Source organism: Dunckerocampus dactyliophorus, chromosome 2 (genome assembly GCF_027744805.1).
Source record: "Dunckerocampus dactyliophorus isolate RoL2022-P2 chromosome 2, RoL_Ddac_1.1, whole genome shotgun sequence".
Taxonomy (NCBI): domain Eukaryota; kingdom Metazoa; phylum Chordata; class Actinopteri; order Syngnathiformes; family Syngnathidae; genus Dunckerocampus; species Dunckerocampus dactyliophorus.
This window is the reverse complement of record NC_072820.1, coordinates 44,955,076-44,980,847: the sequence shown is the minus strand read 5'-3', so window position 1 is coordinate 44,980,847 and position 25,772 is coordinate 44,955,076. Positions and strand designations below refer to the sequence as shown.

At 43.2% G+C, this 25,772-nt stretch overlaps 1 protein-coding gene across 1 annotated transcript; it reads left to right on the top strand.

Moving 5' to 3' along the window:
• The first annotated feature begins 1,165 nt into the window (after nucleotides 1–1,165).
• LOC129167891 (ectonucleotide pyrophosphatase/phosphodiesterase family member 7-like) lies at nucleotides 1,166–24,600 on the top strand. The gene is made up of 7 exons (XM_054752571.1): nucleotides 1,166–1,442; nucleotides 3,086–3,231; nucleotides 11,548–12,180; nucleotides 18,364–18,610; nucleotides 19,039–19,162; nucleotides 20,747–20,799; nucleotides 24,254–24,600. Exons 1-7 carry the CDS (start codon nucleotides 1,166–1,168, stop codon nucleotides 24,598–24,600), a joined length of 1,827 nt encoding a protein of 608 aa, XP_054608546.1.
• Nucleotides 24,601–25,772: the final 1,172 nt, after the last annotated feature.

Sequence of the window (25,772 nt, the reverse complement as noted above, 5' to 3'; positions counted from 1 at the left end):
GCCTGATGTGGCGTAGGGGCATATCTCCTGGGCCTCCTTGATACCGCTCCTCCTGGTGCTCGCGGTCCCGTTTCCTCAAACGTTTGTCCAGTTGGACCGTGAGATCAATAAGCTGATGGAGGCTGGACTCTTAGTTCCCTCTGTTACTGCTTAAGTGCTTGTGTGTGACCGTCTTTGAAAGTCTTCTTCTTCAGGTTCAGAAGGTCTTTGATGTCACTTTATCATGGGGTTGTTGTTAGCACAGCAGCGTACAGTCCTTACTGGCACAACAACATCCATGCAGAAGTTCATGTAGTCGGTGGTGCAGGTGACCATTTCTTCTATATTGTCACTGTGGGGGCCTTGCAATGCATCCCAGTCGGTGGTCTCGAAACAGTGTAACAGCCTACTCAGCCTCATGGGACCACTTCCTGAATGAGCGTGTGGTTATGGGTAACTTCCTCACTTTTGGTGTATAGTGAGGTTTGAGTAGGGTCAGGTTGTGGTCTGCCTTCCCCAGTGCAGGTAGTGGGGCAGCACTGTATGCATCGTTGATATTTGCATACATAAGGTCTATAGGACTGTTGCCCCTGGTGTTACAGTCCACATACTGGTAGAAGGCAGCCAGTGTTCTTTCAAGTGTCAAAGTTCCCTGTTTGTCTTGAATCAAGTACAATCAGATGGGCATTACAAAGTGAAAATGTTATTTCGTACCCTCTGCAGTGTATCCTGTTATTTTCAAGAGAGCAGCACAACAGACCATGTCATTACATGATATATTTCACAAAACCATGATTCAGGTTCATCTGTCCACGGTGTTCTATTCGTCATACTTAAGATGTTTATCTTAGCCAAGGCAGAGATTTTGATTATGCCAGTGATAACCCTTGATGCACTGACTCATTCTTCTGCCACATCTTGAATTACTGGACCTTCAAAACACAGGGTTGTAAAATCCTTTTACGAGATAAGATAAGATGGTGCATCTATCTGTCTGTCTGTGGGTGTAGTGCAGATTAAGTGTGGTGATAGTCTGCCTTTTTTTGGTCATATTTGTTTTAGGTTTGTGTGTGCAGTATAAGTCATAGTCAATTTGCACACTAAAAACCGGTAAGCCACTCTTGAGACTTTTCAACCTGCACTCACATGTTTTATCATTACAATGTGTACGTCTCCATTTTCAGACATGCATTTGCTCTGCATGGTTGTCTTTGGACTGATGGTCAGCGCTCCTTGTGCTGCAGCCCCATCAGGAGATTATGTTTCTGGGCTGCAGTCTGTTTTCAGTGGGTCAGCCAGGAACAAACTGCTACTCATCTCTTTCGACGGGTTCCGCTGGGATTACGATCAAGACGTGGACACCCCTAATCTGGATAAAATGGCCAAGGATGGAGTGAAGGCAGAGTATGTCACCCCACCGTTCCTCACTATCACCAGCCCCACGCACTTCACCCTGATCACAGGTAACATACAGAAAATTTTATTTATAGAACATATTTTAATGTAAACAACAACCTCACTTGATACTGTATACCATGTCTGTGTTATGATGACCAGTTATATTTTTATTGTGAATAATTTAAGAGCTGATATTATTATTGTGTTAATTTTGTAATTTTTGTAAATGAATAACACATTTTCTGAGTACTCTACTGAGTCCGTTGCATGTTTTTACTCCACACTCCCTTGTTGAATTTTATATTTTCTTTATAAATTAGAAGGGACATAAATGCACACCACGTGTGCACATAATAGCTAACCTTATTAGCTAAACTTTGCCAACTCGGTGACAGTTATAATAACTAATGCAAGTGTGTGTATGTTACACGGGGCATAACTTCCATGTCACATAACAGTTGCAAGCGTTCCCTTTTAACTTGCTGAATAGTTTGCAGTTGATGGTCCAAGCATTAATTGATACAGAAGGTTGGCCATCTGTTGCAGCAACATCCAGGCCATGTTTTTCTCCCCTTCTGTTCTCGATAAGACCTGGGTTGAATATGGAGCCCCGTCACAATCTTATCATTTATGCATGTGCTTTGCTCCAACTCATCCACTCCACTCTTCATTTGCAATAAGATCTGTTCCTTCCCTGTATTTTCCTTCTTGACAGCTGACATTTTTTCTTCTAAATTTGGCCGCACGGTGGCCGAGTGGTTAGCATGTTGGCCACACAGTCTGGAGATCGGGAAGATGTGTGTCTCCATTGGGCATCTCTGTGTGGAGTTTGCATGTTCTACCTGTGTGTGTGTGGGTTTTCTCCGGGTACTCCGGTTTCCTCCCACATTCCAAAAACATGCATGTTAGGTTAATTGGTGACTCTACATTGTCCAAAGCTGTGAATGTGAGTGTGAATGATTGTTTGTCTATATGTGCCCTGCGATTGGCTGGCGACCAGTCCAAGGTGTACCCCGCCTCTCGCCCGAAGTCAGCGGGGATAGGCTCCAGCATACTAGTGAGTCCTCATGAGGATAAGTGGTAGAGAAGATGGATGGTTTGTTTTGGTTTGATGTCGTCTTATATTACGCAAATATCCCTTTTCATTGCTCTGATATCTACTTCCAGTGGTCTGAGGTCTCCTTTTGCTCCTTTAATCACTCCTTCTGTGTTCCTGGAAGGTCTTTTTGTACTCCTGCATCCATTATTTTGTACACCTCTGCTTCTTGGGACTTTTTTGTGTCTTCTTCCTCATCTTTCTTGTTTCTTCAAAGGCATTCTGTTGCTGGGTGATTGCTTTCTCAGTACGTCACACCAGATAATGTTTAAGTCAAGGTTGTCCGCAAGCAATCCCATATTCATGACCAAGATTTGTGTCAGGAAAACCACCAAACTAGTCCAGCACTCCAATAACAGTGTGGGAGCTCAGTTGACCAAAGACAAAGAGCTAATGCACATCTCGAAAGCTAAAAAGGCTTTGCTCATTTTCTATAACGCACACTGCGGGGCAAATTAGAAGTGGTCGTGTAGACAAAACCGCTCTTATGACTGGTTGTGTTTATTTAAGTGGAAATGTACGTCCGACCATATGTCAACACAGTTCATAGCATACATTTTGCAAGTCCATCCTGTGTTCGCATATTTTTTCTGACTGCATCTTTCCCATCAGGGCGTTATGTGGAGAATCATGGAGTGATACACAACATGTGGTTCAACACATCCACCCAGGAGAAGAAGCAGTACTACATGACCCAATTTGTTGATTCCTACTGGGACAACGGCAGCTTGCCCCTATGGATAACAGCACAGAGACAGGTGCATGGGAACATTTTTTGGCCAAACGCTACTATTGTAATCTAGTAATCTAAAGTAAGGAGGCATGGATAATTTATTGCGGTTAATTGGTTCCAGATCCGACCATGATAAGTGAATTTCCGCGAAGTAGGATTCCTTACTTATAAATCAAATATTTTCATGTGTGTTCCCTTGTGGCGGGCCGACAGGGAGTGACGTTGAGGGTTCAGAGTTACGTTTTAGCTTGGTCTGGGTTACACAACAGTCGTCCATGTTTTTCTTAGGGCAGGGTTTCCCCTAGGATTTTCTGAAGCTGTGGTGATGGGCTGCATGGGAGGTGTCATGCCACTGCTGCGTCTGTAATTATTTTTTTATTATGACAAATAACAGTTTTTATGACTTATTAACTGATTTACATTTTTTCAACAACCAGCGGAACGTGAAATGACAACATCGCAAAACTGTTAATTTAATGGCAAAGTTGCTGAGAGCACTTAAAGTGAGAATCTTGAGCCTCCTTTTGTTACCTGACCTATTTAGTCCAATAGTACTATGTGACTAATACAAAAGTACAATATTTTGTACTATTTAAAACAGGCATCAAATTAAGGTTAAATTTAGGTTTGTTTCAAAGTAATACGAATACATGGGTAATGAATTGTTCAATAATATATTTATATAGTTCAATATAACACAATTAACAAAATAACAATTTAAATATTTTTGTTATAGAAATCTGTCTAATCTGTATAAACAGTATATAGTCAACAAATACGCGTAAATTATAGCACAGGCGTATCCAACTTGCAGCACTATTAAAATTACTTTGACAGAAAGAAAGGAGAGGTGAGCTATTTGTGTTTTATGTGACTTCCAACATTTAAATTGTACTTTTTACAAAGCACACCTCCACTCAATGTGCTCATTTTTCATTAAATACAGGCGTCATGTTTGAATAGAACACTTCTAAAAATACTAAGAGGTGAAGCAAATATTCTTTGTTGAACTACTCAATATCATCTGGTGAGCTATTGCTAGCATATGAGCTACTGAGAACCCTGTCATAGCGTCACTATCTTAAAGCTACGTATTTGTTATATAACTTTATATAACTTAGACACACAACTAGTGGTTTGAAGACAAGTCATGGGTATTATGATGATGACAAGAGAGCAAGATTGTTAAGTGACACTTTAAAAAAGTAAGTTGGCATGAACATGATAGCAACTTGTAGCACGTCCGTGGGCCAAAACAGAGCTACAGCTGCCGCCAGAGAGGCAGTGAGAAAAATGTGTAAACAAAGATCTTAGAAAGTGGAATGAGATTGAAACGTGAGCAAAAACACGCGCTGGTTTAGTCTGTGAGAAGCTATCGTCAATTGACTACACATTTTACGGTAATTTTTCATTCTCACGATAATAAGCGCAGTTCATACAATATATTACTTAACATTGTTTTCAAGTTAAAAAAAAGGGTGTGAGTGAAGCCCCGCAACTCGAGCCGCAAAGTGGTAGTAACTGTATGGGTAGTTAGATATAAAAAGTGAGCTGGAGCCTACCATAGCTGAATGTGCCAGTTTTGTGGACCAGTAAATCGCTATAATTTTTAGCATCACATATTTGTTTGTCCACGTACTGTATATGCCAGTGAAGTGCGGTGAGGTTCATGGTTGATGATGCAATTGTTTTCAAATACTTTTCATTCCCATTTATTTATTTATTATGGTAATGGTTTTATTATCATTTATTTTGAACATGCATGCAAGTTACATTAGAATGCATCACAGAGTACAATTCACAGTTGAACCTGTCCAAAAAGGAGTAGGAAGAAGCAAAGCTTATTTAATCCTGCCCCTCTCTGTGTCACATCAATTGCAATACATTTGTTCACTTCCTGTATTGCAAATGTACACTCTGCCAATTTCAAAATACAGTGGAAAATGATAGTATAACAATATGTTATTATACTGTCGGAATCAAGGTTTACAATCACTCTAAATAAATGATTTAACAGTCATAATAAATAATAAATATATAATTATGTATTTGATAAAGAAATATGCAATTTCACCTATTATTAGTTAAGAAAATCTTAAAAACAGTGGTATCATGAGACAATCAGTTCACGAGATGAGACAATACACAAGGTTGGGTCGACGAGACAAGATTTTAACTTTACATATAAGAAAAGTACAATGACAAAACATTAAAAATATATAGCAATATGTTGCAATCTACTAAGATAATTTCTACGTTATACTCTTCCGCACTTTGTGTGTATGCTACTGGCCCCGCCTCACCCACAGAGGCAAAGAGAGTGTATGACTGACAAAGGGCTCACTCCTGTTACGTGCAGTCAGGCAGAGATCCCAATATGCAGAGCCAGACACAATCCAGGTAAAAATAATATCTTTAATATAGTTGAACAGGAACCAAGTAACAAACAAATAGCAAAAACTTCTGAGTCCAAACTGAGGTAGAACGGTGCAACTAAGGTAGTAAAACAAAAAGGCACCGTGGAAAAAGGAAACAACTCACTGATGAGCAGACGGCGTCACAGGAGGCAAGGAGCACGTGGAACAGACTTTGAAAGGACACAGCAATCTTAAGGCAAAGAGCACAGGAGCAAACAAACTGGTGTATCACAGGCAGCATGCAAACCAGTAGTACAATCCCACGTCCTCCTCCTCGTGGCGCCGCCCACTCAAGGAGTGAAGGGATCTACAGAGAAGCACACAGGTCAAAAGGTGACAACACCAAAATGAAACAAACCTAACAGTACCCCCCCCTCAACGGACGCCTCCTGGCGGCCTACCAGGCTTGTCAGGGAACCGTTTGTGAAAGTCAGAAATTAGAGAGGGGTCAAGAATAAGTTTACCGCCAATCCATGAACGTTCCTCCGGACCGTATCCCTCCCACTCTACAAGGTATTGGAAACCCCTACCCCTTCTCCGAGAGTTAAGGATCTTGTTAACGGAATAAGCGGGATGGCCGTCGACCAACCTAGGAGGAGGAGGTGACCTGACTGGAGGGCTGAGAGGACTAGTAGAGACTGGCTTGAGACGGGAGACATTGAAAACAGGATGGATATTAAGAGATGTAGGGAGCTGGAGCTTGACTGCGTTAGGGTTGATGACTCGTTCCACCGTGAATGGGCCGATGTATCTCGGGGCCAGTTTCTTGGAAGTATCTGCCAGAGGGATGTCCTTAGATGACAACCAGACCTTCTCACCGGGTCTATAACTTGGAGCTGGGTTGCGGTGGCGATTCGCGACACGTTGGTTCCGCTCTGAAGTGCGTCTTAGGGCTGCTCTGGTGTTGCGCCAGGCACGGCGGACACGGCGTAGGTGCTGGAGCACAGAGGGAACGGCCACATTAGATTCCAGGGATGGAAAAGCTGGGGGCTGGTAGCCGTACACAGAATAGAATGGGGAAACACCTGTAGCAGAACTGACCAAGGAATTGTGAGCATATTCCACCCAGGGAAGATGTTTAGCCCATGAAGCAGGTTGTTGGTGGCAGATGCAGCGCAGTACTGTCTCCAGGTCTTGATTGGTTCTCTCTGTCTGTCCATTTGATTGCGGATGATAGCCCGAAGACATGCTAGTGGTTGCCCCTAGGGCTTCACAAAAACACTTCCACACGGCAGAGGTAAACTGAGGCCCCCTGTCGGAAACAATGTCCAAAGGTATGCCATGGGGGCGGAAAACATGGAGGATTAGAAGTTTGGCCGTGTCCAATGCAGATGGGAGTTTGGGGAGGGGAACGAAATGGGCCATCTTGGAGAAACGGTCAACTATAGTAAAAATCACAGAGTTGTTGTCAGAGGGAGGCAGTCCACAAACAAAATCTACTGAAATGTGTGACCAAGGGCGGAGGGGTAATGGGAGTGGGCGGAGAAGTCCAGCCGGAGCCTGGTGGGAAGCCTTGCTGCGTGCACACACTGAGCAGGCCGCCACAAACTGCTTGGTGTCCGCTCGACAGGATGGCCACCAAAAACGTTGACCAAGCAGGAACAGGGTGCGGTGGAAGCCTGGATGGCAAGCAATCCTGGAACTGTGTGCCCAGGTCAGGACCTCGGAGCGCAGTGTAGGGGTGACGTATAGCAGGCCAGGTGGACACTTCGCTGGGGGGGTAATGTCCTTGAGGGCATCTGTCACTCGGCTCTCAACCTCCCATTGGAGAGCGCCCAGGATCCGGGTCTGTGGAAGGATGGGTTCAGCCTCGGGGACCTCTGAAGAAGGGGAAAAGAGTCTGGAGAGGGCATCCGGTTTACTGTTACGAGAGCCAGGGCGGTATGTAATGGTGAAATTGAACCTAGCTAGAAATAGGGACCACCGTGCCTGGCGAGGGTTAAGTCGTCGTGCGGAGCGGAGGTAAGCTAGGTTTTTGTGGTCAGTAAATACAATGAAAGGGTGGGTGGAGCCCTCCAACCAATGTCTCCACTCCTGTAAGGCTAAGACGACGGCCAACAGTTCCCTATTGCCTATGTCATAATTACTTTCGGCAGGTGAGAGACGGCGTGAAAAGAAGGCACAGGGGCGGAGTTTACGGTCAGTGGGACAACGTTGTGAGAGCACGGCCCCGACCCCAGAATCTGAGGCATCAACTTCCACAATAAACTGGCGAGAGGGGTCAGGATGGGTGAGGACGTTGGAACTTATAAACAAGGATTTAAGCTTTATAAACGCCGCTTCTGCCTCTGGGGTCCAGACAAATGAGACTTTAACGGATGTAAGCTTAGTGAGAGGTTCTGCGACTCGACTAAAGTTGCAAATAAACCTACGGTAAAAATTGGCGAAGCCCAGGAACCTCTGCAGCTGCTTCCTTGTTATAGGAGTGGGCCAATCGACCACGGCTTGTATCTTAGCCGGATCAGCCTTGAGTTGCCCTTTCTCCACAATGAACCCCAGAAAAGACGTCGACTCGGAGTGAAAATCACACTTCTCCGCCTTCACAAATAACCGGTTTTCCAGGAGTCGCTGAAGTACTAGCCTAACGTGATGTATGTGTTCATGAAGGGAAGGGGAAAAAATCAGGATGTCGTCCAAGTACACGAATACAAAGCGACCTAGCATGTCACGTAGCACATCATTGATCAGATTCTGAAACACTCCGGGGGCGTTAGTGAGGCCAAACGGCATAACCAGGTACTCAAAATGCCCCATAGGGGTGTTGAATGCCGTTTTCCACTCGTCCCCCTCTCTAATTCTGACTAAGTGGTACGCGTTCCGAAGGTCCAATTTAGAAAAAATGACAGAGGAGTGAAGTGAGGAGAACGCGGAGTCGATAAGAGGAAGTGGGTATTTATTCTTGATGGTTATGTCATTTAGCGCCCGATAATCAATGCATGGTCTTAATGAACCATCCTTTTTGTCCACAAAGAAAAACCCGGCACCTAGAGGTGAGGAGGAAGGGCGAATGTGTCCGGCTGCAAGGGAGGTGGAGATGTAATTTTCAAGGGCTGCGCGTTCAGGATTGGAGATGTTAAACAGTCGGGAGGTGGGTAACTTAGCTCCTGGTAGGAGGTCAACGGCACAGTCATAAGGTCGATGGGGTGGGAGCTCCATAGCCCTGTCCTTACTGAATACCTCCTTGAGGTCATGATATTCTTTTGGAACTTGAGAAAGGTCAATCTGTTCAGTGGGTGAAAAGTGAGCAAAGGGTGCATGAACGGACGCGGAACGGAGGCAGTGGGAATGGCAGTACTGGCTCCAATTGGTAATAGCAAGTCTAGACCAATCAATACAAGGGTTGTGAATCTTGAGCCAAGTGAGGCCTAGGACTAGAGGTGCCGAACGAGAAGGTACTACAAAGAATCTCAGCTTCTCAAAATGATTACCGGATACTCTTAGGGTAAGTGTCTCGGTTTGGTGAGTAACGTGAGCCAAAACGCGCCCGTCGAGCGAACGAACCACTTTGGCCTCCTTAAGACAGAACACAGGGATGTTATGCAGGTTAACAAAGTTGTAATCCAAAAAACAGTCATCTGCCCCAGAGTCAACAAGTGCACAGATATTAAGGCAGTTCTCCTCCCAGGCGAGTGTACCTTTCAGTTGAAGGCGCCCTGGCGACGCCTCGACGGTAGACTGGCCCACGGTGAATGCTCCTCCAGTGGAGGTCGGACGTCCTGCCGGTCGAGCAGGACACTTGGAGATGACATGATCAGCACGGCCGCAGTATAGACAGAGATGCAGGCGCAGCCGGCGTGTCCGCTCGGCCGGAGTAAGACGACCACCTCCAAGTTGCATGGGTTCCTCACTGGGTGCTGGACCAAGGACTGCTGTGCTGGGAACCACATCTGGAGGGGATGGTTGCAGGATGGAGGTGGAAGAAGAAGACTGGGTGCACGTAGGGTTTCGTTGCTCTGCCTTGCGCTCATTGATGCGGTCGTCCAGCTTAATGGCGAGGGAAATGAGCTGCTCCAGTGACTCAGTCTCATCTCTCGTTACGAGCTCATCCTTTATATTAGAGTTCAAGCTGGCTAGAAAAATATCACGGAGGGCTGTAGTGTTCCAGCCACTCTCCGCTGCGAGAATGCGAAAGTTTATTGAGTGGTCTGCCACGGACGCCTTGTGTTGGCGTAGAGCCATCAGACGGCTGGCTGCCTGGCGCCTTCTTAAGGGGTGGTCAAACACCTTGCGGAACTCAGAAATGAAGCCAGATAAAGAGTCCCGTAGCTCCGGACGATTCTCTAATATAGCCAGTGCCCACTCAGCAGCTCTCTCCGACAGGAGACTGGCCATAAAGGCTACTCTTGCTCGGCAGGTGGGGTAGGTGATGGGTTGCTGGTCAAATACCAGTTGGCATTGGTGTATGAATTGTTTGCATTTTCCACGGTCACCAGCGTACCTTGAAGGGTGAGGAATTACTGGTTCCTTTAATCCACTGGCAGAGGAATGAGGAACAGATGGCAGCAGCTGGGGAGGAGTGACTATGCCATCAGCTGGAACCGACAAGGTGGAGCTCGTTCCCTCGCTGACGAGCCGGTCCAAGTTGCTGGAGATGGACTGGAGAAGCGTGGACATATCCCTGATAGCCAAATGATGTTCGCTAATCATACCTCCATGTGCCCTGAGTGCAGCATGCACCGGGTCAGACTCTGCGGGATCTGTTTGCATTGTGGGATTGTTCTGTTACGTGCAGTCAGGCAGAGATCCCAATATGCAGAGCCAGACACAATCCAGGTAAAAATAATATCTTTAATATAGTTGAACAGGAACCAAGTAACAAACAAATAGCAAAAACTTCTGAGTCCAAACTGAGGTAGAACGGTGCAACTAAGGTAGTAAAACAAAAAGGCACCGTGGAAAAAGGAAACAACTCACTGATGAGCAGACGGCGTCACAGGAGGCAAGGAGCACGTGGAACAGACTTTGAAAGGACACAGCAATCTTAAGGCAAAGAGCACAGGAGCAAACAAACTGGTGTATCACAGGTAGCATGCAAACCAGTAGTACAATCCCACGTCCTCCTCCTGCAGCCATGTGGCTTAAGAGCCCTTGATGACCAAGTGGCTACAGGTGTGCCTCGTGGCGCCGCCCACTCAAGGAGTGAAGGGATCTACAGAGAAGCACACAGGTCAAAAGGTGACAACACCAAAATGAAACAAACCTAACACACTCCGTTCAGGCCGCTGTTCTAAGGAACAAATGTACCAAGGTACTGAAACCAATGCACAGAGTGAACTGTCTTCCTGTCTGTGTGGAGGCAAGAGACGAAGAAAGCAGACATGCATGCACATGGCAATATTCATTTATTGTGTGATTAATTTGTTTATGTATTATTGTCCCAGGCCTTGTGCCACGAGACAATTTTTTTTCTGAACGAGAAATCCTGCCATGTTTTAATCTTGCGGGATCTTGTTACACCCTGCGTGAAAAACCATTGGAATCATACCAAAACTACATTTATAGGACAGTTCAATGGACAAATATGAATTATTTTATGTTATCATTATTCATCATCCCCTCACTGCATGTCACTGGTATATACAGACACAAACAAAGCAAATGTCAATAAGGAAGGGGTGAAATGACTGAAGTCTGGTATACAGGGCTATCGTAGATGGCTTGGTGCCTTAAAGCCTTTACCCGTCCCCCCTTGGAATAATGCCATGACACCTTCAATAGCTTCTATTGTTGTTCTTTCTAAGATTTCATGTTTCTCTTTGTTGAATTTACACTGTGCCTCACTGGTATGTTGTCACACTATTTATGCTAGACCCTATACCAAATAATTCAGCAGTGGCTTTCTCCAGGGCGTCTTTGTCCATTTTTGTTCATTCCGCAGTGGAGCTTGACTCTCCAATCCTCAATTTTGTTTTATCCTCTTATAGGGTCTAAAGGCAGGCTCTCTCCATTTTCCTGGCACAGCTGCTACCTACAAAAAAGAGATAGTGAAAGTGAGGGAGGTGGAACCTCGTTTCTATGACTATTCAAACGAGTCAGAATGGAGACGTAACATCGACAAGGTGATTGGAGAGTGGTTCCACCAACAGGACCTGGACTTTGTCACTTTGTACTTTGGGGAACCAGATAAGGTTGGCCACAAGTATGGACCAGATTCCGAAGAACGCCGGAAGATGGTGCAGCAAGTGGACCGTACTGTGGGCTACATCCGGGACGAGATCTATTACCATGGCCTGGCTGACCGACTCAACATCATCATTACTGCTGACCACGGGATGACGAAAGTCTTTCGGGGGGAACAAGTTCAGGAAATCATCTTGTCGCAGATCCCAGGTTTTAGCTTCAAGGATATCAAGTTCCATCTGGTAGATTATGGCCCTACTGGAATGCTGCTTCCTAAAGAAGGGAAGTTGGAGACGGTCTATCAAGCTCTAAAGGGAGGCCACCCTCGTCTTCATGTGTATAAAAAAGAGGAAATGCCAGAAAGACTGCACTACAGTAACCACCCACGACTTCTTCCCATCATCCTCTTCGCTGATCCTGGATATGTCATCAATGGGGTGAGAAACTGCAATATTTTAGGTTTTTTTATATCACAGTAAAGTGGATGTCCATAGGAAAGTGTTGAATATTTGATTTGATTTATTTGAACAGTTGGACATTTCATTTCACTTCATTATACATCACGTATCACAATCCATAATTCGACACTTCACCCATCAATTGCTAATACTTTACATTTCACATCAATTGCTAATACATTTGCTCATTTGTTCATAAAGAAATATAACAATGTATTACAATGAAGTTTAGGTTTGTAGATCTGTATGGATAAATTGCATCCATTGTAGTTGTCATATGGCTCAGCATAGTATTTCCCAGTGACTCAAGATTCTTCTTTCTTATATTTTGCAAACATCACCTGCTTGTACTGTTTCTTAAAATGGCTAATTTTAGTGTATTGTTTGAGTTCTTTACTCAATCCATTCCATAATTTGATTCCACATACTGATATGATGAAGGTTTTTCGCGTTGTGCGGGCAAATCTGTGTTTTAAGTTTAATTTTTCCCCAAGGTCATATTACTCTTCACCTGATGAGAAAAAGTATATTGTATATTGTTCTTGGGTAACAGGTTATTTTTTGCTTTAATTTTTTGCATAATTTTAGCTGTTTGAAAGTTTACCAGGTAGACACATTTAATAGTTGTGATTTTAAGAATGTGCCCCGCGATTGGCTGGCGACCAGTCCAGGGTGTACCCCGCCTCTCGCCCAAAGTCAGCTGGGATAGGCTCCAGCATACCCCCGCGACCCTAATGAGCATAAGCGGCATAGAAAAAGGATGGATTTTAGGAATAAAGGGTTTGTATGCATTATGGATTATCCTAACTGATCTTTTTTGTTGTACTATTAGTGAGTGAAGTCTGCTTTTATAGTTATTATCCTGTGTCTCCGGACAATAAGTTAGATATGGTAAGACTACAGAACAAGAGAGAGAATAGAGTGATTTTTGGTCCAGTACGAATTTTGCTTTAGTCCATATTGAGGTATTTATTGCCACTTTATATTGTATATTTTTAATATCATCACTGACCCAAAGATGGCACTCCACCCTATTCCGAGTGAGAACCATAGACTCGGACTTGGAGGTGCTGATTCTCATCCCAGCCGCTTCACACTCATCTGTGAACCGATCCATTGAGAGTTGCAGGTCACGGCTCGATGAAGCCAGCAGGACCACATCATCTGCAAAAAGCAGAGATCCAATCCTGCAGCCCCCAAACTGGATCACCTCAACACCCTGATTGCCCCTAGAAATTCTGTCCGAAAAAGTAATGACAAAGGGCAGCCCTTGTGGAGTCCAACCCTCACTGGAAAACGGTCCGACTTATTGCCGGCAATGCGAACAAAACTCTGACACCGGTCATACAGGGAACGCACCGCCTGAATTAGGTGGTCCAGTACGCCATATTCCTGGAGCACTCCCCACAGAATTCCTTGAGGAACACGGTCAAATGCCTTCTCCATGTCCACAAAACACATGTAGACTGGTTGGGCAAACTCCCATGCCCCCTCAAGGACCCTGCCGAGAGTGTAGAGCTGGTCCACAGTTTCACGACCAAGACGACCATGGGCCAAAAAGGCCCGATAGGACTCCTTTTTCAGCTTGACGGCATCCCTTACCACTGGTGTCCAACAATGGATTCTGGGATTACCGCTACGACTGGCACCAACCACCTTACGGCCACAGCTCCGATCAGCTGCCTCGACAACGAGCTCAGGCTCCTTCCCCACCAGAGAGGTGACATTCCACGTGCCAAGAGGTAGCTTCAGCAATCGATAGTCAGACCGCCAAGGCCCCGCCTTTGGCCGCCACCCAGCTCACTCTGCACCGGACCCCTTTGGTCCCTCCCACAAGTGGTGAGCTCATGGGAGGAGGAACCCATGTTACCTCTTTGGGCTATTCCCATGAGTGCAGGCCCGGCCACCAGATGCTCGCCATTGTGCCCCACCTCCAGGCCTGGCTCCAGAGGGGGGCCCCGGTGACCCGTGTCCAGGCGAGGGAAATCTTGGTCCAAAGTTGTGTCTCATCATTGGGGTCTGTTGAGCCACTCTTTGTCTGGTCCCTCTCCTAGGACCTGTTTGTCATGGGTGACCCTACCTGGGGCGTAAAAGCCCCCCACAACTTAGCTCCTAGGATCATTGGGACACACAAACTCCTTCACCATGATAAGGTGGTGGCTCAGGAAGGAGGCACATCATAGAGCTTCAAATACAGTAAATATTTTGAAAGTGCTCGTATGCTTCATCTACGTCTTTTTCACAATAGACACATTCCCAACTTTGTTCTTGCAGATCTTTCTTAAAAGGTTAATACTTTCCTCCGTTCGTAGTCTTTGAAATGTCTTTTTGTTTTGCACCTTTCTCCTCCAGTAGTTTTCATTGTAAATTACAAACACTGGAAGATGATCACTGATGTCAGTAATTAGTAGGCCATTCGTTGTGTTGTCATCAAAATCATTAGTGAATACATTATCAATTTGCGTAGCACAATAATCTGTTATTCTACTTGGTCTGGTGATTTTCGGATATAGACTCAAACTGTACATTGTATCTATGAAGCCATTGACTGTCTTATTCTTATTTGGATTCAGATGATCGATATTGAAGTCCCCACATATGAAGATTATTTTTGGGCTCATGTCTGTGAAGGTTGCTGTGATCCAGTTCTTGAACATTTCAATACTTGACTTACAGTAGGTGTCCTATATAAACAGCAATAATACATTTTTACTTTTTTCTTTACAGATCTCAATAGTTATACATTCCAAGATATTATGAATTGCCAATGACATGCTCTTTACTACCTTGTAGTTCAGATGTTTGTCCACGAACACTCCTCTTCCACTTTTGTTATTCATGTTTATATAGTTCATTTCGTATCCTTCCAGCTCATAATCTATGCCTTTCTTAGCATCAATCCAAGTTTCTGAGATTGCAATTACATTGAAGGGTTTCTTGGATTGACTCAGCTATTGTCGTATATTAACTCTTTCAATGCCAAAGACGTCTATTGACGTCTTTTGCTTTTTTTCACAGGAGCAAAAGATCACAGTCTTATTCATCTTGTGTGTGAATTTCTGACTTGTAGGCAATGTATTTCTGTCACAGTAAGGGGCAACAGTTCTCTTTTCCTCCAACCGGCACCGACAGATTGTCTAAGAAAAGATGGATTGTGGGTTGAGAGAGGAAAATGGCGAAACACATGCAAAAATCGAGCGGAGACAAAAAATACAGGCAGCTAACACTGTCACAGAGCTTGTCTGGCGGTGGATCTGCCTTTAGTAGTGCCGCGGTCGCGAAAGATAGAATTGACATGGGTGATGTAGGTGACGTAGAGACAAATGCAGTTGACAATGGCAGCCAAAGCAACAAGCTAGTGGTTAGCGTTGCTGAGCCATGTGGTGCGACACCGGAGCCAGAAGCAGTTCAGTGTCGGGTCACTCAGAACCCGACTGTGATTCTTCTGACGAGTGGCTGCCATCTGCTTCGATCAGCAGCAGGGATTCATCCCCATATCCAGCAGACCCCACCGTCACACTGCTTGAATTTGCTTCTCTGTTTTTTGGTCAAAATCAGGTGTTTTTGCTTAAACTACCCTATGGTCTACCGCCAATATCTAATGACCCAAAAAGGCCAGAAACAAACTTTTTTTTCTAATGAAAGAAGAGAGTCTAAAATTTCTTTGGATAGTTTCATTGTTTATGTAGTCCTAAAACTCTATAAACTCTAAAACTCTGTGGGTTTTGAAAGTTCAGCAAAAATGCCCTAAAACTCTGGCAGTATGGAGCTCTCTGCTCTGAACATGGCTGGCAGTCAATGGGTTAATGTACAGTAGTTTGCATACATGCTTTATCTTTTAATATGAATAACCGACAACCTGCTGTCTGGTATAATGTTATTGTCGTATTGTTCTTCTGGATAATATGGGCGCTCAAGTCTAATATGTGCAAAGAAGTTTGTATCTGGATCTAAATCTTTAGCCAAGATGTGTGTAGTCAGGCCAATTGTTGTTTATTTGTCAAGGGTTAGTTTTAGTTAGGCTCAATATATTTGATATTTTATATGTTTGACTGTTTACTGATCTCTCATGGGTTGGTGCCTCTGGTACCTTTGCAGTTCTGTAAGGTCTCCAATGATTATTATTTTGGCCACTTCTGGACATCCATTCAATTTAATGAAAATTATACAGTTATTTGTCCATGTTGATTGTATCAAACCCTGTTGTTCTCCATATGTTTACATTAAAAACAAGGATCCCAGTGTTGAGCTAGCAGTAATGGTTTCGTTTATTAGAATGTGCTTAACAGGACTTGCCTCGGACTTTACTTCAGTGACTTGAAAATACTTGAGATTTTCAGTGACTGTTGAGTAAAATGTGTCCTCATAGAAAGTATTCAACTAACGATCATGATTGTCATTCCCAACAAGACAACACATTTTCCCACAGAATCTGTCTCCATGAATGCATCTATTAACGTCCAGTCAGGTTTACAAGCAAACAACGGTGTGGGTTAAATTTCTGTGAGCGCCAAACTGCAGGAGAGGGGCAGTGATGAACAAGATGTGTCAACATGCTAGAGGATAATTTCATTTGCATTTGCAAATTATGAGGGAATGGCGTCTGCAAAACCTGCAGCACAAGAATAACAGAAGCGACATCTTTGAACTTGCTCGGCACCTATAGTTGTACAAAGAACGGTAAATTGGGCTGATACTGTAGTGAACTAATGCTTTGGGTAACTCGAGCTTATGTACATGTTCCCTTTTAAAATCGGTGTGGCTAGAAACTGTGACACTGACACTAAGTTCGCTAAGGTGAATTGTAAAGTTCAAAGATGACGTACGTAACGTGCTGTGAGTGTGTGTGTTAATTTTGGCTTCTGAACAAACTAATGTACTTATTGTTTATATAAGAAGCTAATGTAAGTTCAGCAGAGGTTATTTTAATTGTATTATTTAAAAGAACAGAAAGTGGTGCACTTTCATGTTAAAATGAAACTGGTAAGCTAAATATACATAAAAAAACAAGCAAAATAGTTCCTAAAACAGTGATAATAGCAGTACGTTATAATTATTGATTATTTTACTATCCAAAGTCTGTGTAATGTTAAATTACCTACGATGTAGTAAGCTTTATCATTTTTACTCTCCTTGGTGTAGCTTTTGTGTCTTTTAATGTATTTTTTAATCAGTAACTGGTTGCTTACACAGTATTTTGCCCATCACTGTACGTGTTATATTACCAAAATAATAAACTTTATTTTACAAATAGTACTTTTGTAAGGACTCGAAAATTTCAAGCCTATGACTTGGACTTCATTCGACTTGTTTTGACTTGAATTGGACTCGGGCCACCTCTTCCAGTTCCACCGGGGGGACACCGAGGCATTCCCAGACCATCTGCGAGATATATACATCCCTCCAGCGTGTCCTAAGACTACCCTAAGGCCTCCTCCCAGCTGGGCCTGCCTGGATAACCTCTCGATGTGAAGGTGCAGCGACTCCCTTCTGAGCACCTCTCGGACTAGACCTATCCTATCCTAGACCAGCCACCCGACGGGGGTAACTCATTAATCATCGCTTGCATCTGCGAGTTTGCTCTTTCGCTAGCTACCCAAAGCTCGTGACCATAGGTGAGGGTGGGAACGCTTTTGCCTTCTGGCTCATCTCTCTCCTCACCGTGATGGTCCAGTACAGGGACTACACTGATTCGCTGTACTTCAACTCCTCCACCTGGGGCAAGACCCCACTCCCAACCCGTAGGGTGCAATCCATCCTTTTCCAACCATGGCCATAACCTCAGATTTGGAGATGCTGAGTTGTGCTGAACTCATCGCAGAGGATTCACACTCAGCTGCTAACCGATACAGTAAAGGCTGAAGGTCACAGTCTGATGAGGCTATCAGAACCACATCATCTAAGGGCCCAAACTGGACACCCTCAACGACGTAGCCTTTCACCCACTTCAAAATTATCATTGTGACATATACTGTTCTAATTAACTGATTCAAATTAATTGTGTCCAGATCCATGAATACTACAGCTGCACATTGTTTGGACAAAATCTGTGGGAATATACTGTATATAAAGTATTTGTATGGGTTTGTTGCTTCAAATACTGTTTAGCTTTAGCATTGCCCTTAATTATTGTTCTTTTCTCTGTTTTCTCCCCAAATCTAGTTTTTTCCTGTGCAGTTTCACAAAGGAGAGCACGGCTTTGACAATCAAGTGTTAGACATGAAGCCCTTCTTTAGGGCAGTGGGGCCTGACTTCAAGAAAAACCTGGTGGTTGAACCCTTTGAGACAGTCAATGTGTACGCACTGATGTGCCATCTATTGGGCATCAATCCAGAGGTCAACGATGGGCACCTAGACAACACAAAACACATGCTGGTCCCCAAGAAAAACACAGGAGGAGACAATAACAGTAAGAAATCCCACATGCCAGAATGCAATACATCGATGCTCTTAATGTTACCTACCTGCATTCAAATGAGGACTATTGAGGATTTTGCCAAGCTGCACTTTAGTATGGTTTTCACTTTCATGACCCAATGTTTTGGCACTGGATCGTGTTTACCCCCTAACGTAAATCAATGAGAGGTTGCACTTTAATAGCGCTGTAATAGCGCTGACCCTAATGAGTCGCACATTTTGTTTGATTTAATCTGGATTTGATTTGTTGTGTGGTGCCTAAAGTGGGTTGTTTCTCACTGACATAATTACGGTGGCAAGGGGGCAACAATACTGGCAGCACAGTTTTTATCTGTGTCTAGATAAGAGTGTTACCGAGTGGTAGTCTGGCAAATTCATACCATTTATAATCGCCTCATACTTGTTTCCGTCTATACGCAGGTCAAAAACTTCAGACCCGGTCACAAATAGTGATCGGTTTGGCAGCAGTGACTGGGTTTCTGGCACTGTTCTTTGTAGCATTGACCTCCCACACTTTGTGGAAAAGGCGGTCAGCAGAAAAGAGGTAATTGGCTAGAAGCACAAACCAAATTCATATCCATCTTTTGTTTGTCAGATTTCATGTACAGTGGTGTGAAAAAGTGTTTATTTTGTTTTTGCACGTTTGTCTCACTTAATTAAATGTTTCAGATCATCAAACAAATTTAAATATTAGTCAATGACAACACAACTGAACACAAAATGCAGTTGTGAAACGAAACTTATTAAGGCAGAAAAAACCCCTACATGGCCCTGTGTAAATCAGTGATCCCCCTTTGTTAAAACATAACTGTGGTTAATCACACCTGAGTTCAAGTGGAAAAGGTTATCAAGCCATTTCCAAAGCATTGGGACTCCAGCGAACCACAGTGAGAGCCATTATCCTCAAATGGCGAACATATGAAACAGTGGTGAATCTTCCCAGGAATGGCCGGCCAACCAAAATTACCCCAAGAGCGCAGCGACGACTCATCCAAGAGACCCTACAACAACATCCAAAGACATGCAGGCTTTATTTGCCTCAGTTAAGGTCAGTGTTCATGACTCCACCGTAAGAAAGACACTTGGTAAAAACGACCTGCATGGCAGAGCTCCAAGACGAAAACCACTGCTGAACAAAAAGAACATTAAGACTCATCTCAATTTTGCCAGAAAACATTATTGACGCTCCCCAAGACCTTTGGGAAAATACTCTGGTCTGACGAGACAAAAGTTGAACTTTTTGGAAGGTGTGTGTCCCATTACATCTGCCGTAAAAGAAACGCCGCATTTCAGAAAAAAATCATACTACCAACAGTAATATATGGTGGTGGTAGTGTGATGGACTGGGGCTGTTTTGCTGCTCTGGAAGACTTGATATAAATGGAACCATGAATTCAGTCTCCCACAAAATCCTGAAGGAGAATGTCCGGCAATTTATTCGTGACCTCAAGCTGAAACCAACTTGGGTTCTGCAGCAGGACAATGATCCAAAACACACCAGCAAGTCCACCTCTGAATGGCTGAAGAAAAACAAAATTGACCTGAATCCTATTGTGATGCTGTGGCATGGCCTTAAAAAAGTGGTTCATGCTGGAATTACAACAATTCTGCAAAGATGAGTGGGCCAAAATTCCTCCACAGCGCTGTAAGAGACTCATTGCAAGTTATCACAAATGCGTGATTGCCCATATTAGGTTTAAGGAGCAATCACTTTTTCACGCAGGGTCATGTAGGTTTGGATCTTTTTTCTCCCTTAAAAAAAAGTTTCATTTAAAAACTGCATTTTGTGTTCTGTTGTGTTGTCACTGACTAATATTTAAATTTGTTTGATGATCTGAAACATTTAAGTGTGACAAACATGCAAAAAATTAAGAAATTGGGAAGACGGCACACACTTTTTCACAGCATTGTATTTATGTAAATAATTAGATACAGTAACTATTATCTGTACATTTTTAGTGCACTCGTCGGGTTTATCAATTTGGCACCCAGTAAATACCAGCATCGGACTTTGTATCTTCCATATATGTTTTGTGCACACTCAAACAAAAGGTGGAGACAAATCACTTGAAATTTGAGAACATTATCCCCATTCTAACTTTCTCTGTACTGTTTTGTCTTCTTTCAGGTTTAAACTAGACTACACCGCTGACAAGGAGACCGCACACGACAAGCAAACCAGTTTTTGAGGGCTCGCGCACACATTTCCCTTGATTGCAAATCGGAACATTCTTTACATCGCATCAATTACATTGCAAATGCGTGGTATCATAACTAATTCTTACCATTGAATTGTTTTGTTGGTTTGTTTGTCTGTTATGTCTCAGTTCAATGTTTTTCAAAAATCGAATCACAAATGAAGTTCTTTATGTATCAGACATGCAGTGGGACCTCGGTCAGCTTGTTTTCGAAAATTTCCACCACAATTTTGCTTCGGCTCTCCAGTTAGCGTACAATATGGCGCACATCTTGTTGTGTTGTTAATAAGCTGCGTTAGTTCAACTGTGTTCTTAATTTATTATTTTTTTAATCACAAAATGTCCTTCCTTGTTAGCATCCTATTAGATAGCTAAAAAGATGACGACGTGACTGTTCCCAAAGACACAATGTGGCAGCGAGATCAACCCATATCAACAATCACGTCTTTAATGAGGGTAAAAGTAACCTTACATGTTAATTTTTCCCTTTCATTCATCATTTATATGCATTTCGAATCGTTTCCTGCTTGGAAAACTATAAAAATGTGTTTTGTGTTAATATTTTTGGCCTTCTGGGACAGATTAATTGGATTTGCCTTATGAAAATTTTATTCGGTTAGCATCCGTTTCGGTTTGAGTCTGACCTTCAGGAACAAATTAATGACGCTAACCAAGGTTCGACTGCACGGTGTGTCACATGCATCTGAAGACAGCTGTTTAGTGACATTTCAGCAAGTCACATATGATCAATATTTCCTATATTCTGCTTCAGTGTGATGTCATTGATTTCCTTATATTGTTTAACCACTTGACCAATTACCTCGATGAACCTTACCAAGCATAACAAAACAGTCCTGGAATAAATCCTATCTCCATTTAGATTACAAAGTCCAGTCTTTATTGAATCCATGTGACAAATGTTTTCTTTTTTTATGGGCACGAGCTGTTTACAACACAATGACAGCAACTTCAAGACATGCACTCACTGACATTTGTCTAATGTAGAATTACTTCTGCATTAGGGATACCGATAACTTTTTAAAATTTAGATTTAATTCTATTTTATTACACACCTGGAGGTAATAATTCAATAACTCAAAGTTGGATTTGACAAACTGTACCTGTAGATATGTCCTTAACTAGATAGATAGATGTTTATTGCCATTGCACACAATATACAATGAAACTTGGTTCGGTGGCTCGAAGTTGCTAACCCACGTACAGCACAGTATGGGTAATCTCATGGCAAAGAACCTCATTGGAGCATTTTTTTTGTTTATATACATGTAATTATGGTTATCTGAGCTGTTTTTTAAAGTTATCGGATTTATGAGGATGACATCATAATTCCTCGTATCGGGCCGATAATTATCGGTCCGATATTTATCGTGCACCCCTATTCTGCGTGGATTGGACTGGCCCCGGGACTAATTTTTTTATCGCCACACACACATATATGTACGTATATATACAAAGTAGTGTTAAAATGTGTTTGCCCCCTTCCTGATTTTTTCTTTTTTTGCATTTGTCACGCTTAACTGTTGCAGGTCATCAAACTAATTTAAATATTAGTAAATGACAACACAACTGAACACAAAATGCAGTGTTTAACTGAAACCTTTTATCATGAAGGGAGAAAAAAATCCAAACCTACATGTCCCTGTGTGAAAAAGTGATTGTCCCCTGAACCTAATAACTGGTTGGGCCACCCTCAGCAGTAACAACTGCAATCAAGCGTTTGCGATAACGTGCAGTGAGTGCTGGTGTGTTTTGGATCATTGTCCTCCTGCAGAACCCAAGTTGGTTTCAGTTTGGGGTCACAAACAGATGGCCGGACATTCTTCATCAGGTTTTTTGGTAGACAGCAGAGTTCATGGTTCCATTTATCAAAGCTAGGCTTCCAGGTCCTGAAGCAGCAAAACAGCCCCAGACCATCACACTACTACCACCACCACATTTTGATGTTCTTATGATGTTCTTTGTCTGAAATGCCACGTTACTCTTATACCAGCGTATTTTCTCAAAGGTCTTGGGGATAATCAAGATGTTTTCTGGAAAAATTGAGACGACCTCAATGTTCTTTTTGCTCAGCAGTGGTTTTTGTCTTGGAACTCTGCCATGCAGGCTGTTTTTGCCCAGTGTCTTTCTTATGGTGGATTTATGAACACAGACCTTAACTGACCTAACAAGACCTTCAATGAGTCGTCGCTGCGTTCTCGGGGTCATTTTGGTTGACCGGCCACTCCTGGCAAGGTTCACCACTGTTCCATGTTTTCGCCATTTGTGGATAATGGCTCCGTCTGTGGTTCGCTGAAGTCCCAAAGCTGTGGAAATGGCTTTATAACCTATGCCAGACTGATAGATCTCAATTACTTTTGTTGTCATTTGTTCCTGAATTTTTTTAGATCTCTGCATGATGTCTAGCTTTCGAGGATTTTTGTGACAGTAAACAGGCAGTAAGCAGGCCTGGGTGTGGCTAGAGAAATTGAACTCAGGTGTGATAAACCACAGTTAAGTTGTCATGAACAGCTAAGCCGGAGTTCGGTTCCCAATGCTGTAGTACAGGTAAATACCCGCTGCTGGAATAGCCGAGCAGGGAGAATACTTACAATACTTACAATACTAACAAGGAGGACCAGTCGGGATACGCTAAAGGCGAGGAAGGTACAAGGGATGCTGAAGAGCAACAAGGTACGATCTGGCAACTAATGAGTCCTGTTCTCACGCTGTTCTCACATAAGGCTGATACTCAGGTGTGTTTCAATAAATGTCTTCCAGACGTGTGGACAGAAAGTGATGTCGGGGATTCAGAATTTAGTTTTAGCTGGAGTACAGCCACAACGGCTGTGTTACTCTTATAATTATGATGATTATTATTGCTATTGTACTGTTGTGAGATAATTTAAACCTGGGATAATTGTTGTTGACAGCAATCAAATCTGGTGCGTGTGTTACTAGTGACACCTAGTGGCCAGTGTTGACTACAGTTCATCAGCATCTTTTCATCCCTTAAACTGTATTTGTATTTTAGCCCAGTTAGCCATTTTTATGCTTGAAAATGCATAAATTAAGCCAAGAGCAGATACAAATTTGCTTAATATGTTTTTTTTTTTTTTTTCTAATAATAGGCTGTAGTCAACCACGAAACAGCGGCCATTTATTAATTAACTTTTGAAAAACCGTGATAGAGTGACTGCACAATGTTCAACTGTAGGTGTGTACACACACACACTTTTCCGGCTGATGTGATTCTGTAATCTCGTGGGAGTGTACGTGACGCGCGGAAAACAGACAAGCGGAACATAGCACTCTCTTAACTATTAAAACATCCGCAAAGTATTTTGAGGCAAAACCAACATTTCAAACACCCTAAACCTCTACCAAACCAAACTGTGACGATCTGGAGGAGCACATCGACGTGTGCTTTGATCGCGTAGTCTTGGGCAAGTCACCCAAGACGCCGAATTCCAAGCGGAGCCACCCGGAGGACTCGCCTGGAGAGATATTGCTACCAGGCACTGACATCAGAGACATCCTCGATTCCATCAATAAGAGGCTGATTTGCTTGGACGGCCGCCTCGCTCTCGTCAAGGTGCTCCATAAAGAATTCCAGGCCATCCGTGAATCTCTGGACTTCAGCCAAATACAGATTGTCTCCTTGTTCAGGGATAACACAGCCCTCCGTGATTTGGTGAAGTCCCTCATCGACAGAGTTTCACAACTCTTCCAAGAAAATAATAAAGAATTCTGGAGAAATCTGAGGAAGAACCGGAAGAATCTGTGAGCGCCTTCATGTTCAAACTCCCAGCGGACGTCATATAAAACATCACTTTTCACCCCATCCACCGCCTGGGAGCCATAAAGCCAGAGAACCAAAGACCGAGACGCATCGCGGCAAAATTCGAACATTTTAAACAGAAGGAACAGGTGACCAGCGGAGACCGAGACCTGAAGGGGACGGACTTAACGCATTTCATACAGAAATCCTTGACAGACGCCGACGCCTGTTCCCTGTTCGGAAGAAGTTAATTGAAGAGGGGTGCCGAGCTGGATAAACCCTAAATAAACTCTTTGTCAATGGACAACTATACCACACCATGGTTGTACTAATCATCCTATATGGTAATTGATCATCTATATTAACAGGTAACATTTTTCATTCTCATATCACATGCCTGCGGTTTGTATATTACAGCGCGCACGCCTGTAGGTATTGTCTGCACTCTGCTCCTACTTTACCCCCCATTTGTCCCTCTTTTACATGTCACATTTCCTACTGTATGCACAGTCCCTCTTTTCTTTTTTTTTCTTTTTCTCCCTCTGTCTCACTCTTTCTTTGTCTTTTTTTCCCCTTCTCCATGTATCACATATCCTCTTGTTTGCCAGCGGTCTGTCTTCTTCATCAGCATGTCTCCACATGAGATCACACACACTCAAAGTCAAAAACCAGACAAGTATACACACACACGCACACGCTTTCATACACATATGGCTCATATGTCTGCTATACTGTAGATATCGACATCACCCCCACTTACAAGTAGGCTTATCTCACACATGCACAAACCAATCTTTAGTTAGTTTAGTTAATTCAGGATGACCATGTTACAGTTTGCTTATGCACAATTTAAGCTTATATTTAAATGTATATATTCACATGACTTTTACTTAAGCTTTGCTTCTTCCTACTCCTTTTTGGACATGCAAAATTGTGAATTGTACTATGTGATGTGCTACAGTTTGACTCATATGCATGTTCAGGATGAATTAAACCATTAAACCATTCAACTTACAGGTACACATACTTTACATTTCTACTTGTCTGGACACATGTCACCAAAAGGTAGTCTACGATGACCTCACTACAATTTGTCACTTGGAATGTCAGGGCAGTTGGGTCTACAGAAAAAAGACAAAACATTTTTAACCATTTGAAGAACATCCAAGCAGACATTG

Bases quoted from the DNA above. Each gene is read 5' to 3' on its own strand.
- LOC129167891 (XM_054752571.1), top strand. From the start codon at position 1,166: ATGCATTTGCTCTGCATGGTTGTCTTTGGACTGATGGTCAGCGCTCCT. The intron at 3,232-11,547 runs GTGCATGGGAAC...ATCCTCTTATAG, and splicing joins GGATAACAGCACAGAGACAG to GGTCTAAAGGCAGGCTCTCT. The intron at 20,800-24,253 runs GTTTTTGAGGGC...TTGATCGCGTAG, and splicing joins CGCACACGACAAGCAAACCA to TCTTGGGCAAGTCACCCAAG.